This window comes from Vicia villosa, unplaced genomic scaffold (assembly GCF_029867415.1).
Source record: "Vicia villosa cultivar HV-30 ecotype Madison, WI unplaced genomic scaffold, Vvil1.0 ctg.000650F_1_1_1, whole genome shotgun sequence".
Taxonomy (NCBI): domain Eukaryota; kingdom Viridiplantae; phylum Streptophyta; class Magnoliopsida; order Fabales; family Fabaceae; genus Vicia; species Vicia villosa.
Window position 1 is genome coordinate 442,461 of NW_026705290.1, and position 16,084 is coordinate 458,544.

The window sequence follows — 16,084 nt, forward strand, 5'->3', positions numbered from 1 at the left end:
CTATGGTGAGCCCTGATAATCTCTTTGGTGGATGATCTATAAGTACTCTTTGAGCCTTTGAGACATACCCAGACGAATCTTCTATAATGTTATAACCCCTTATTTCTCATGGACAAAATAAAATCTTTAATTTATTAAAATAAATTAATCAAAACTAAACATTAATAATTAAAAAATCTCAAAGAATTTCAATTATTTATATTTGTTAATAGACTACAAACATGAATTCTTACTCCCAAATTTTCTAAGAATGAACCTTCCTACTAAGCTAATAATGATATGCCATTCTAATAAACAATTTAAGTAAATTTATTTAAATAAATAAAGATCAAATTAAGTAGTTAAAATTTCATCAAGTTCTACTCATCCCTAACAATGAGACTTAGTTACTCATGTCAAAGAAATAAGAGATAAAGATTAGTTACTCATGTCAAAGAAATAAGAGATAAAGATTTAAAAAGAATTATTCATAAGTGATTATTGAGAAAATCCCTTCAATGATTTTGGAACCAACTTCTCAAGTAGGGCACAAGTTTCTAGTCTTCAAACATATCTGCATGACTGCAACCATGTTTCAATCCTCATGTATCTGCACATCCTTCTAAGTCTACCTCATTCTTCCACACAATCCTTTAATAATCAAATAATGCAACAGACATGTAACAGCACTTATTTCAGAATAAAATACCAACCAAAGCAGACCAAGAAAACATCACTTTGTAAAATAAGTCGGCTTTATTTTATCACTTTGACAACTAAGTACTCAGAACATATAACTATATACATTAAAAAAATCCAAAAAGAATTATCTATTCTTGCGTGTCCATATTATATAATCACTAAATAATCAATAATGGCCACATTAATAATCAATTGGAATATGGAATCAAATTTGTTAGATAGAAGAAAGAATGCATGATTTTCAATAGTCAACTATAACAGAAAAGAAAATGAAGAGCATTCAAATAGACCAGTTCCACTCTTTTCTATCTTCCATTCTTACATTACATGTCACAGTTTTGTTTTTCAACAAACTATCACACCATGAAACATATCATGTTTTTTTCTTTCATTTTTCTTTTGTTTGCTACTTCTGTATCAGCTTACACATTTTCGGATCATATTTCACCGAATTTCACTGCTTCTTATCTTCAATTCATCAGTAACACCGGCACATTCTTGTTTTCTAGAAACAAAACATTCAAGGCTGCTATATTCAATCCTGGTAACCAACAGACAAGTTTTTACCTATGCATCATTCATTCCGCGTCAAACACGATCATTTGGTCTGCTAACCGCGACGCGCCCATCTCGGATTCTGATAAGATGAACCTAACTGCCAAAGGGATAATGATCTATGGCGAAAACGGAAAGTCCAAATGGTCGACGCCGTCGCTTAAATCACATGTACAGAAGCTTCAACTCACTGAGATGGGAAACCTTGTGTTACTTGGTCAATCCAATGAATCTCTTTGGGAGAGTTTCGACCATCCAACCGATACTATTGTTATCGGACAGCGTTTATCGGTTGGATCATCGTTGTCAAGTGCTTCTTCCAGTTCAAATTTGTCAACAGGAAATTATGTCTTGACAGTGAGTTCTTCTGATGCGATTCTTCAATGGTATGGACAAACATATTGGAAACTTTCAAGGGATTCAAAGGCTTACAAGAGTTCGAGTGATGATGTTGAGTACATGGCTGTAAACACAACAGGTTTTTATCTCTTTGGACATGATGAAACAGTACATGTCTATGAAGTTGGTTTATCAGTAACTAGTTTTCGTTTCGCGAAATTGGCTTTCAATGGCCAGTTTACAGTTAGTAGCTTTTCAGGAACAAATTTGAAGCAGGAATTTGTTGGACCAGATGATGGTTGTCAAATTCCTTTAGCTTGTGGAAGAATAGGCTTATGTAATGATAACACTTTATCATCATCATCTTCTTCTTCTTCATCTTCACCTGTTTGTTCTTGTCCTTCGAATTTCCATGGTGTCTCGGGTAATCTCGGTGGTTGTGTTCCGAATGATGCATCGCGTTCTTTGCCGTTGGCTTGTAGTAATTCTTCTACCAATAATCATAGTCAATCAAATTCTTCAGCTGTTTCGTTTTTGAGCATAGGCTATGGTGTGAGGTACTTTGCAAATGTTTATTCTGATCCATTTATGTATGGAGTGAATTTATCTGTTTGTGAAGCTTTTTGTTCAAGTAACTGTTCTTGCTTGGGAATTTTGTATAGAAATTCATCTGGTTCTTGTTACATGATTGAAAATGAATTGGGATCAATTAGTAATGGAGGTGAAGTAGATATGTTAGGCTTGATTAAAGCTAATGAGGTTTTGGTTGATATTGATGGTGATGAACAAAATTCTTCAAAAGATGGATTTCCTGTTATTGCTGCAGTGCTATTACCAAGTGGTGGAATGATTCTTTTGCTGGTTTTCGGTTTTTTTCTTTTATGGAGAAAATTCATAAAATCAAAGAAACAAGAGGTGATATTAGGGAAACAAGTCTCGATCTCGCGTTCTTCGGGGGACTTGGATCCGGATCCCTTCTGCATTCCTGGTTTACCGACGAGGTTTGATTACGAAGAACTTGAGGTTGCTACTGAGAATTTCAAGACTCTAATAGGATCTGGTGCATTCGGCGTAGTGTACAAAGGTGTGCTACCTGATAAGACTATTGTGGCAGTGAAGAAAATAATCAACATTGGAATTCAAGGGAAGAAAGATTTCTTCGCGGAGATTGCTGTCATTGGAAACATTCACCATGTTAACTTAGTTAGACTCAAAGGCTTCTGTGCTCAAAGGGGACACAGAATGTTGGTGTATGAGTACATGAACCGCGGTTCACTCGACAGGAACCTCTTCGGTGGGAGTGGACAACCGGTTTTGGAGTGGCAGGAGAGATTAGATGTTGCGCTTGGAACAGCGCGCGGACTCGCTTATCTTCATAGTGGATGTGAGAGTAAGATAATTCACTGTGATATCAAACCAGAGAATATTCTTCTGCATGATCAATTTCAAGCTAAGATATCTGATTTCGGACTTTCGAAGCTTCTTAGTCCTGAACAATCTGGTTTATTCACAACAATGAGAGGAACTCGTGGTTACCTTGCTCCGGAATGGCTAACAAATTCAGCAATATCTGAGAAAACTGATGTATACAGTTTCGGAATGGTGCTTCTTGAACTGATCAGTGGTAGAAAAAACTGTTCGTTCAGATCAAGAAGTCATAGCATGGATGATGAACACAACAACAGCAGTAGCAACAATGGAAATTCATCGAGCTCGTCAACAACAGAACTTGCTTATTTTCCGCTACTTGCATTAGAGATGCATGAACAAAAGAGTTACATGGATTTAGCTGATCCAAGGCTAGAAGGACGTGTTACGTTTGATGAAGTTGAGAAACTTGTTCGTATTGCATTGTGTTGTGTCCATGAAGATCCAGTGCTTAGACCAAACATGGTTAGTATTGTTGGAATGTTGGAAGGTGGGACACCATTGCCACAACCTAGGATGGAGTCTTTGAATTTTTTAAGATTTTATGGTCGTAGGTTTTCTGAGGCTTCTGTTATAGCTGAAGAAAATGAACGTGGTTCTGTGAGGATTCAACAACCACGTGATTCAACTCGGTTGGTTAGTGAGTTTTCTTACATATCTTCACAACAGATCTCAGGGCCAAGATAGTGATTTTCTGTTAATTGTGATATGTTTCTTCTTATGTTAATTGTGTTGATACATGTATAGGATTGCATCTGTATGTAAGCTGAAGTTGTATTTTGAAAATGAAATATAAGTTTTTAAATTTTCACATGTATACTGATATAGGTTGAATGCATAAGACATAAGTATGTAAGCTGAAGTTGTATTTTGAAAATGAAATATAAGTTTTCAAATTTTCACATGTATACTGATATAGGTTGAATTCATAAGACATAATTATGAGGGAAATTATCTCTCCGCGGCGGGACTCTGAAAAATGTTCATATTACTCTTTTTTTTAAGGATTATTACAGACAATTTATTTCCAATCCGACTCATTTTATTTAAAAGAATTATTCCGAAATACATTATATATATATATATATATATATATATATATATATATATATATATATATATATATATATATATATATATATATATTTATATATATATATATATATATATATATATATATATATATATATATATATATATATATATATATATTCAATTTTATTAGTTTAATTTTGTACTCGATTTTAAATAAATTTAAATGAACAAAGACGATTTCAATAATACCATTAAATTTAGGTGTAACCCGTTATTCTTGACTAAATAATAATCTAAATAAATTACATTTTACTTATAAAAATAATAATTTTTATAAATCTTTAATAAACATGGTGACAATTCTCTCTACCTCTATTTCCAGTTATACCTTTCTTCTTTTGAGGGGGCGAAGCTTGTAGGCATCAATCAACTAATTATCATATCATATTGAATCATGAATACTTAGATAATATACTAAATGAGGAAAGCAATCCGGTGACTTCTGTATTCAAATTCCAAATGCTATTCTCTGTACAAAATCTGGACGTCTCTTGCTAGGCATTCTAACTAGTCCAGTGATCTGCAGCTCTGTAACTCCCCTGCAAAATCGCGCTCTATGACAAGCCAAAGTTAAGGATTATGACAAAGATAAACAAAATGGTTCACCACAACTTAGGAGATGGAAATGAGAAACATGAAAATACAAAATACAATAGGCATGCTAGATTCTGCAATGGAAAATATAAAGGATACTGAAGTGACGCTTCATTTTGATCTTCAGATCCACTTGTGTCTTTTCTCTTCTTGGGTAGAGGAGTCTGCTTCGACTTTTGTTTTCGTTTATTTGTATGTTGAAGAACAATTGTTCTAAAAGACTGGAACCAGTCATGAAGATTGATAAGATCTCCGTGCTCTTGAGCCAGCGAATACCTGTACACAAAATGTCAACTCAAATCTTGTGTTTTTATTTCCTCTATTAACAAACTGGTCACATCACAGTGGTAACCAATTATCCCATTCAACACATTTGTTGGGCTCAGGCTTAAACCCATACCAAACAGACTAGTACAACTAATACAAGTCCAATTAAAAACAGAAATGTTATGTCTATCTGAGCAACAATTACTATCTGAACAAAGATACAATATACTTACATAATTGAGGAATCATGCATGGATGGCAATAGGGCTTTGCCACTCTTGTTACAGCAACTACAACGTAAAATATAATGGAACTCCAACAGATCAACTTGAATCCTTCTCCTTGGATCTCCAATCAAAACCTATACAAGCAAGAAGTTAATTAAAACAACAGAAGAACAAAAAAGACATCAAGAGTGAAAAGACCAGCCAAGAAAACTTCTACTGAAGACAGTGGACCCCTAGCTCAATGTGAGCTTGAAGAGAAAATAAAGCTTTAGGAAAATCAAGAGCCCCAAATCTCTCCCAGTCTACAGCATGCTCCTCTCTAATCCTTTCTATGCCCTCTAGTATACATTCTGTTCTCTGCTAGTGCTACCCCACTTTCTGTTGAGTCAGTTATTCTAATACAATACAACTCCCACCTGACATATCACTTATCCCACCTCTTTCAAAAGTCCACCTTACGTATAAGGTGCTTATCGGAATGGCTAGTAATGAGCATGAAAATCGTTTTTCTCAGGAAAATATTATTTAGTTACTTAAATTTGTGATTTAATTTCTTTGGAAAACAAAATCTCAGTTACTTATACATCTGAAAATATCCCGTACAGTACTCTGCTTCCCATAATCAAGCAGGTTGTCAATAACATTTTCCTGAAGCAAATACATTCATTCAAGTAATCTTGCAAAAACATACTCTTACTCGGGATTTATTTTCTAATTTTGCCAAGGCTATTGCCAAGTGTAACTAAGCTACATTCTTGAACAAACTGATTAAGCATTAATAACCTTCCTAGTTGCAAGGATAAGATCTATCAGTTGGAGTTTGTGATACAAGAGGGAGGATGTGATGGACTGTAGCCAAGCATAAGTTAATCAGGGTTATTATATATCATCTGGTAGTGTCTAAATGTAACTATCATGTTCCCAGATAAATCCCAACTGTACTTCAGTGGTTGATATGAATGGAATGTCTTACCAGTTGAAGCTTCTCAACATTCTTGAAGCAGAAAATTTCATGGAACGGTATTCCTTCAATGGGCCTCAAATAATTTCTGTTGCATGAAAAAGAATAACCAGTAACAGTAATTAATAACCAGCATTGAGAACTTATTGGAGTTAGGGAAGAGAAGATATTTGAGAGAAGACTACACTTTGTATTGGGGGAATGCTTTGCTTTTTTTGGCTGGATTTACAAACGAAGGCATCTCCCCCATAAAGGATGTCAACAAAAATATATAGGGGTTTGTTTGGATGGTTTTATTTGAGCTTATCTACTGCCATAAGTTTTGTGACACCGTTTGGGAGACTTGATCAAAACAGCTTATGACATTTTTCATAAACTGTTATGAACTTATTTTTATAAATTCTTCAAGATAATTAATGAAAACAATCTATAATGTATATAAAAACAATTTAAATTAATTTCATCTTTTGTTATAAAAATAGCTTATACGAGCTTATTCATAAGCGCTTATTTTGATAAGCACTGGTGCTATAAGCTGCAAATAAGTTGTTTATCCAAACAGGACCTAAGTTAGTTTGGCTGTACGAGTTAGCAAGTTTATTCTTGGGCATAACACAATACAATACAATACATGATTGTGAGATGTTTCCATAAACTGCACTGCCGGATTAAAATTTTAACTCATAGATTGTATCACCAAAATCCATTTCAATCGAATAGGCTAATGTTTTGCCAATACTACTTTTGACTGTAGTTTCTAAATGGTATGAAAAGAAATAGTACACACAAAATGATCAAATGAATATTGGCGTATGAAATCAACATTAACAGTGCCTGAAGAGCAAGAACTCCATTGATGTAAAATACAATCTACTAGAAGTTAAATGGTTGTGTTGCATTCTTGATTTTCCATGTTAATACAATTACCAAAGGCTCGATGATAATAAATATCTCCAAGTTGAGATACGTACATCAAATTTTGAAATTTAAATATAAAGACCAATGAATTTTGCCTGACTGATAGTAAAACTGAGCACACATCAACAGCTCTCTGACATGAATAAGAAATTTATGAAACTACGGTCCCGTATTAATTAAATTGTTTAAGGAAAACAAAGAAAAAGGGTTATATGATTGTGTTGGATTCGTTATTTTCCATGTTAATATAGTCTGGATGATTATAAATATCTCCAAGTTGAGATACATACATCAAATTTTAAAGTTCAAATTTACAGATTGATGAGAAAGCTGAGCACACATCATCAGCTCTCTAACCAGAATAAGAAAGTCATGAAACTGCTGTCTTGTATTAATTAAATTGTTTAAGGAAAACAAAGAAAAAGGATGTGAAAAATGCAGTGCAAGTAAATCAACAAATATCGAAGATTGAAAACATTAAAAATGAAACATAGTGGCAAAATTAATCATTACCTGACTAAATCATCAAGAAATGCGATAGCTTGCAAGTTTGACATTCTTGAGTCCTTATCATTATTTATAGAACCCTTGGACACACCTCTCCTAAAAATATAAACAATTAAACAATAAAAATAAGAAAAACAATAATTTAAGAAAATACTAAAAAAGACTTTAATGGTAGAAATGAAATTTATGCATCGATCAGACAAGAAATCCTTCTTGGCAAGTGACAACCAAAGCAAAGAAGACAATAGAGCATCTCATACAAGCTTCCTAATCTTATGGTTATAATAATCCCAAGCAGAAGAGCAGAGCAGACAGCCATAAAACACTGCAGTAAGATTTTGCTAGTCAAAGGAAACTGTAATTTATATGCCATTTCACCTATTATAGCAAAAAATTTAAATGGAGCATAACATTTAGAGGGGCATTTCACCTTTGGATAAACGACTTCAACTTGATTTGCTGGGCTTTACATCCAATCTCTCGCATTAAAGTAATTCTCTACATTTTTTATATGTTTATTGCTTCATCTTGTGTTGTGTCATCATCAAATTATTGCTCAATTTATTCAGAATGCAATATCTTTACTCAGACGACATACTCATTGCTTCTACTTTTGATGGAAAAGAACTGGCACAAATAATAGAGGGAGGCTCCCTTCCACATACAGCCTTTAAAGGGAGTCATTCCAGTACCCTCCTGTGATAAAACTGCCCAAATTCCCTTGCTAGATGGGACTGATCTTACTATATTAGTTTTTTACATTGTCATTACTATTATTATTTTATTATGATTTGTTTCCTAATTTTAATATATTAATTGGATGATTGGTTTGTTTCTTTCAGATCCTAACTGTACACCCAACTATATACCCATTTCTTATTATGTTGTATTATAATTCAGCTACTACTGTTACCAGAAAAAAAATAATCATTTTAGAGAATAATATAATTTGTTTCAAATTATACCAATTTTATTTTTTCTTTTCAGACTTTATTCTTATCATTTGAGGAATCCATCTCATACACCAAGGAAACACTGCATTTGAATGACTTATTTTTTCACCTTTAACAATGAAGAAAGTACCTCAATCCCATGACCAGTTAATATCTACAATTAAACTATGATCTATCAGGAAACAACAACGAACTAGAGAAATAGAATGTTACTTGGAAATGTCCTTGGAATTCCTGTGTGAACTCTTTCCATCTTTACATCTTATTGAAGATTTCAAAATTTTCAGTTTCTCATGAATCTGCAAGAAATCATTATTTGGTAATTATTAGCTTTGATCGGGAATCAATTAAAATTGCACAATATTGAAAACATATTATTGTACAGGCATATCACAACATATCATATAAATAGGAATAATATCTCTTATATTTATTTGGTACTTATTCTCTTGAGGCCATATAAAACTGACTTTGTTGTGAAGTTGAAACACATGTCACAATATTATGCCTCTTTATCTCTCATCCAACGAGTAGCCATACTCATTGGAATAGCATCATCCGCTCTGTTTAGAACAACACACTTAAGAAAATAATATGACAATGACATATTGTCAACTTCTTGTAGAAAACTCTACCCATTTACTGATCATGGAGCTCATTCTTTTCATGCACGTAGAAACCTCTCAAGAAATCAGGAGATAACTATATTACCCAAATCATCCCCAACAATAAAAGATGTAGATTAACCAAAAAGTAACCTCATATTAAGTTTAATTCCTATACTTTATTACTACCACATGGAATATTTGTTAGACTTTAAGGACATATTTGGTCAATTACTAGGATTAGCTTAATATAATTAGCTAAAACAAACCCTACAGATGAGATGTTTATTCTCTAAACCCTAAATCTAAAACACCATCATTTCAAAAGACACGCATTCATCCCGCTGAATCGTAATTGTTGGGCCTCTGCATTCTCTCATCCTTCTCACCTTTTAATGGTGGTGGTCGGAAAACAACTAATCATGGCTCAAACTGGCAAAGATCGCACATAATCAATGATTTTACGGTTTTTTTCACAATTTGACTACAACACACGATTTTATTTAAGTTCGGGATTGTTGCGGGTGAGTGGGATCGTAAAATCTTAAGATTTTAAGATCTAGATCGAAACCTTGACAACCATGCCAGTAACCATATTGACACTAATGAAGCCTTCTTAAACGATATTAATCACTCATCTATACAACTTACAAGTATCTTAATTTATTTTCTAGGCATCAATAAATTGTAGTGTAGTCCTCCCCCCCCCCAAAAAAAAAAAAAAATTGTCCTCCATGTACAAACAGATCAATTTAAACATGCTAATCTCGATTCTGATGTAATTCATCAATTTACTAAAATGAGTGGCCCCGCATAACTAGTTTTATATATGAGTAAAAAGATTAATTAGAAACTTATTTGATAAGCTCTTATTTTATTATAACTTATGTACAAGTTGTTTCTGAAACTGAAGAGGGGATGAGGGTAAACTCTACGTAAGCTCTTTTATGTTGTTTTCTATAAGTTATCCAGAAGAGCTTATGAAAACACTTTAAGCGCATTTTTTATAAGTTATTTTAAAAAGATCTTCAAACACTTACAGAAATCATAAGTTCTTATGTCATAAGATAAATGTCTCTTATAGATGGTTTATCTCACACTACCAAATCTATCCTTTCTAGTTTATAAGCTAGTTTATCAGTTATAGATAACCTTTCAAGATAGCAATGCACTTGCAGAAGATTAAGGCCAATGAGCACAACAAGTTTGCTGACCTTCTTGTGTTGGCAGGCACTAAGAAGAGAACATAAGTGACTTCATGATACCAATATTCAACAATTGGGTCTAAAGTACTCCATAACATGATGTCAGCAAGAAAATAAAATTAAAATTCCTAGCAAACAAATATTCATGTGTAAACATACCTCTGAAATATTTTCTGTAAGTTTTTCCCAACTCTCAATCAATTGATCTAGCTTTCCTGAAGGGAGATCCCTGTATAATTTCCAATCAGAAGTCTATAGATATTTGAACTAAACAAAAATAAGATTTGCGTAAAGTGTCTAAATTAATAACATCTAGACATATCTATAACATTCATACTTACAAAGTTGATGTTAAAGTTCACCAGGAAAGATTTAAATGGACAAATAAAAAGAAATGAAAATTGTAATTTGATTTCGATGGTTATCATTTGGGCGTTAATCAAGGCTGAAGACATTATCATTTTTAGTTTGTCGTTAATTGGAACCTACTTTTCATTTAGGTTGTTACAGACTTACAGTTATTCAATTTCTTTTCAACTATTAGATACAGGCACAGGAATACTCTCGCAGTAAAATAAGGATGTAGCTAATAACTGTCTGCTTCACATGCAATTTTTTGACATCTATCCTCCCTCCTTTTTCTGTTTAAGATTTTAATGCAAATATTAAACTTTAATACTTTTTATACTTCAATTACAATGCAAATATTAAACTTATACGAAAATAATGCTAATATTAAACGGTTAGTCTTTTTACTATGCCCATTTTCTCAACTCTTCTTAAATATAAATAATCTTTTAGATGCTAAATAGTATTATTCCTCAATAGTAAATACTTAGTTATATATCATGAAAATACTTGTTTTTTGTATGAAGACTTAAATGTGCATCGCACGGATTTCCTAACTAGTTTTCCCTTAAGAGCAGATATTGCTCCACATCAGCAAGATTCTTATGGTAAATAAAAGGAATCAAGTGTCATTCTCCTAGTTACCTCACTTTGCGTACGATCTGACAAATACAACCTCCACTTTGCATGATGGAATATTGCTGACAGGGAACATTTGATGAGGACAGGCCATGGTCTTTTTCATCCCTCTTATTACAAACAGAATCCTTCGATGGATACAAAACTTGATTGAGTGCTTCACAAAACAAATCCAGCAGCCGCACTCCGCTATACTTTCCAGCCTCATATAGGCACTGGGCAAAAGGATAACTCAACATCATGAACTCCAACTCATCCATGTTAACAACTAATTTCCAACAATTTCATTAAGAAAAGATAATTTTTTTTATTGTGACATGAAACTCACTAGTAACACAGATGATAGGATAAACAGGTCAGAGACAGGGAACCTTAAACATACAAAAATGAAGTTCAAGAACAGCACACTCGTGTAAAAGGTCTATTTCAAAACATCATTAAATAACTATGAAATACTTATAAATACATGGTATCAATACTTCCTTAACAAGAAAACAAAGTCTTCTCCACATTTTGGTTTTGTTTTTGACACTTTAATTAGCATTTTCGCAAACTCAATAGTTTCCGAGAGGCCTAGGAAAGCTATGTTATTCCACGTGTAAGATCAATCCTTAGGTTTATATTTAGGTCGACTACATGAATTCATTTTATCAATTTTAATGCCCAAATTTAAATAGAGTTTAATTATGATACATTGTTGGTGTAAAAAGTTTTACACTATCAACAAATCACAATCAATTGTGTGCCATTTCATAAGGAGTTATGTGAAAATTCAAATGTTTTTAATGATGTGACGGTTACAATTGATTGATGGTGTAAAAGAATTATGCATATGAACTAAATACTATCATAAAATATACTGAAAAGTTACTTTGTATTATTTGGACTGTCATCAATAGATTAAAAAAAGTAGAATTTGACCAATAAGAACAGAAGATGAGTGCAAAACTCTTTAAAAGCAATTCCTAAATCTTACAAGAACCACAGTGCTCCATAGTTTCTTCACTGTCAGCAATTCTGACAAACCCTCAGCCATGCTCTTCTTAGTCTCATCAACCTCTTTATTCCTAGACAAATTATAATCAGACGGTGAAATCATTGTTATTTCCATTAAAAGATCAAAATTAGAACCTTAAAATCTGTAAAGTGAAATACCTTGCATATGATGGAAGTTCCTCCAAGTATTTCATCATTGTCTCAGGTGATAATCCAGAATTACTCAACTGAGAAACCATTATTATCAAACGATTAAAATAATAAATAAAAAAGGAATAAGATGATAAGAATTTATTAAAATATTAAGCAAGAAAAAGTTCAAGGCAAGTTTGTCTTTTTTATCAACTAAATTATACCCACGTGTAATAGCTTATCCAACGATTAAAATAATAAAATAAAAAAGGAATAAGATGATAAGAACTTATTAATTTATTAAGCAAGAAAAACTTCAAGGCAAGTTTGTCTTTTTATCAACTAAATTATACTCACATTGTAATAGCATTTGCTGAAGCCGGTGGAATAATGGATAGCATAAACTGTGCAACTAAATCTGTTACTTATGGCTTATGATTGCCGCAGTGCGGCTTTATCTGCGACGCACTGGGTAGTGCAGTCATAACAACCCCTTCTTAGTACTAACGCTTATATCGCTCCCCTTAACAATTAATCAAAATATTAAGTTCATGTTTCCATATGTTGAAATGTTTAAATTTTAGTAACAAGAGCACAGATCAAACACTAAACCAACTGAAGAAAACTAAACTAGCTTGGGCTATATGATACTAGAATCATATTTGAAGAGCAAACTAAGAAAAGTGATTCAAATATTAGGAGTTAAAAACAGACCTGATCTTCAACGATAACTCTCCCTTGTACGAGACTCAAAGGTTCCATAGAGAAGTGTAATAAACATGCTACCTGAAAGATAAGTCAGAAATGTGAAATGTAAATACTAGGTCATATATCCTATCACTGTCTATGTAATTCATAAAATGGCAATACAGAGAGCTGTTAGTAACCAAAATATTGCACCGTTAACCTTCAAAGCTCTTATAAAAGATGTTACTGTCCCATCCTGGTTGATGAAGTAGTTTCTCAAGAACTGCGCCACTTTATGACCAATATTAAATGTGGTGCAATGTTTTATAAAAACAGATTCAACAATTGCATCCATTCTCTCAGCTGGAGTTCCAAGCATAAACATAGAAGGGCACAAACACTCAAGAGCATGTGATGGAAAAATGTTTCTTGGGGCATCCACTGTCGTTGCAACTCCAAATACTAAGATGATTGGCACCTTGACAACCCATTCACTATTACAAAAAATGTTAAAGGATGAAAGTCAATTCATATCATTACCATTATATTATACATTAAAAATGAACAAATAAATAAATTACAATCTCCAAATGTCAGATATACAATAAACTATTTACACCGTAAGAGTAAGTGTTTGACAGAACACAATAATATCATAGAATTCATCTAACAAACCACACTGTAGAATTAGAAATAAAACTTTCGTTTTTACGGGTTAGTGTAGTACATGGTGAAACCTCCGCCATAGTTGATTGAAGTTTTAAAATAACCAAAAGCATTCTAGATGCACAAATACAAACTAGGTTACAAATATACATGCATGCTCACTTACAAAAGATGCTAAAACATACCTCAACATCAGGATAAAATCAGTTAAGACTGATCCGCAACACCTTTCCAAATCATTAATCATCAGCACTAGTGGCTTATTGTAGTTGTCTTGTTCTCTATACCATGATGCTAAGGTTTGTATATCAGGTGGCTGCTTAACAGGATAAAGAAAATTAAAAGTAAATGAGACAGTGGCAGTAGATAGAATTAATTTAATTATACATATTAAGTTCAATAAAAACACCCACGTCGAAAGAACTCCCTAGAAACTCTCGCAATAAAGCTTTCAAGCAACCAGCAATCCCATTTTTTAACGAAAACTCCATTGATGAAAGCATAGCCACATGACATCCATGGGATTTCAAGAAAAGGCCAAGCTCTTCAAATGTCATTATATCATCAACAAACTCTATGTTTCCTGTCAATCATAGTTCAACCTCAGGATTTCATATATAGATATAAATGGTTTTTCTTTTTCATTCTTATAGAATTGGTTGACTATCAGAGCACTCATGGGATTCACCGAAAAATGTAAAGACACTTACTGGTAATAACTAATGCAGTGTACAACTTCAAAGGAGTAGCATTATTTAGAAAAGGAAAAGACCGAGTTGCTTCAGCAATGCTAGGTTCTCCTACCAATCTAGTAGTATCAAAGCACTCCATAACCCATTGTTGTATATTACTGAATACACTGGCATTAATGTCTCTCAAGACATCCTGCAATAGAAATAAAACTACTCAAAAATCATCTTACCGAATCACTCAGGGGTAAAAACTGAAAATAAATTCAACTTCTTATATTAAGATGACCTTAATGGTAGATTCAATTTTTGACCAAACAATATCAAAAGCCTCAATCTGCATTTTTCTACACAAATGGCGATCACATTCTTCGGCTGAACTTCCTTCCGGTTCATTTGCACTCTGTGGCGATCTGAGAGAAAGCTTATTTCTCTTGCGAGGTTTTCCTTGTCCGGCTGATGTTCTATCCTTCCACTGATGTGAAGCTTTATGTAGAACAAAGAATGGCTATCAAAACAAACAAAAGAAATAAGGACTGGATCAGCATTCTGGCCATAGTTAAATCGTGTTTTTCCCCAATTTCAGACAGTTTAGTCAATGGCGAAAGGCTAAAAATCCGCAGTATGAACACATCACGAAACAAATAATTTGCATTTGATGACATTCTTCGTGCATTTGAAAATTAGTAAGATTACTGAAAGAAATACTTGGAATAAAACAACATTTCAACTTAAGAAGAAAACCTAGAAAGCAATGGAACGTGAAAATCTACAGTATTGTTAGAAAGAACCTGGAGATCATTCTCTGCGGTTGAAAGAGGTTGGAGAGAACTGTTACTCGGAGAAGAAGGGGCCATCGGAGAGAACTGTACGCGGCGTTCGCAGTAGTTCGGAGCGGGCGGTTGCTGGCCCGTACAGTGATGCCGGACGTGGTTGAATTAGAGTGGCGGATGCTAGGTTAAACGGGTCCGGATTTTCTGACTTTCACGCGGGAAACGACACTCGACCTTTACACTGGTTGTTTTCAGAGAAATAAGCAAGAGAGAAATGAAAGAGAGAGAAAAATTGTTTTAAAAAGTGGTGTTAGAAGATAATTAAGTTATTATCTATCCATATTTTTCACAACTAATAAACCATGTAAAACTTATGAAAGAAATTTTTATGAGGTTAACATAAATAGTCTAGAATTCACAAAATATATTAATACAATTTATTGGAAGATTTAACTAAAATAAGTCAGAGAAAAAAATGATATGCACTCATAAAATTATTTTATATTATTTATCAATCACCACTATGTATTTTATCAAATTATACTAATATTTTATTTTTAAATTATTTGTGTAATATGACTGAATGAATGAATCTTTATTGAATGACAAAAATACTATTTTTAATCTCACTTATTAATTAATAAATTTAAAATAAATATTAAATTAATTGGATTGCAATATATTAATTATTAAATAAATTAAAGTATCAAATAATTACTCAAAATAAGTAATCAAGTTAACATTAAATCATACATTAATTTTAATCCAAAGACTTTTTTTTTTAATTTAAAAAAGTTTACATTTTTCTCTTTTTACTTT

The 16,084-nt window shown here is 32.9% G+C and overlaps 2 protein-coding genes across 2 annotated transcripts; one reads left to right on the forward strand and one right to left on the reverse strand.

Moving 5' to 3' along the window:
* Window positions 1–851: 851 nt before the first annotated feature.
* Window positions 852–4,024, forward strand: LOC131630141 (G-type lectin S-receptor-like serine/threonine-protein kinase At5g35370). Its single transcript, XM_058900933.1, has one exon. The coding sequence runs from the start codon at window positions 1,009–1,011 to the stop codon at window positions 3,688–3,690; it is 2,682 nt and encodes an 893-aa protein (XP_058756916.1). The 5' UTR covers window positions 852–1,008; the 3' UTR covers window positions 3,691–4,024.
* Window positions 4,025–4,261: 237 nt separating this feature from the next.
* Window positions 4,262–15,574, reverse strand: LOC131630132 (origin of replication complex subunit 3-like). The gene is made up of 17 exons (XM_058900926.1): window positions 15,284–15,574; window positions 14,782–15,000; window positions 14,514–14,688; window positions 14,217–14,386; window positions 13,989–14,119; window positions 13,358–13,631; window positions 13,165–13,236; window positions 12,478–12,545; window positions 12,299–12,389; window positions 11,329–11,537; window positions 10,495–10,564; window positions 8,739–8,824; window positions 7,579–7,668; window positions 6,160–6,235; window positions 5,193–5,320; window positions 4,792–4,968; window positions 4,262–4,652 (listed from the first exon to the last, which is right to left on the reverse strand). The coding sequence occupies exons 1-17, from the start codon at window positions 15,347–15,349 to the stop codon at window positions 4,547–4,549; spliced, it is 2,208 nt and encodes a 735-aa protein (XP_058756909.1). The 5' UTR covers window positions 15,350–15,574; the 3' UTR covers window positions 4,262–4,546.
* Window positions 15,575–16,084: the final 510 nt, after the last annotated feature.

Bases quoted from the DNA above. Each gene is read 5' to 3' on its own strand.
- LOC131630132 (XM_058900926.1), bottom strand. From the start codon at position 15,349: ATGGCCCCTTCTTCTCCGAGTAACAGTTCTCTCCAACCTCTTTCAACC. The intron at 8,825-10,494 runs GTATGTTTACAC...GATTTCTTGCAG, and splicing joins TTACAGAAAATATTTCAGAG to ATTCATGAGAAACTGAAAAT. The intron at 5,321-6,159 runs GTAAGACATTCC...TTGCTTGTATAG, and splicing joins ATGTTGAGAAGCTTCAACTG to GTTTTGATTGGAGATCCAAG.
- LOC131630141 (XM_058900933.1), top strand. From the start codon at position 1,009: ATGTCACAGTTTTGTTTTTCAACAAACTATCACACCATGAAACATATC.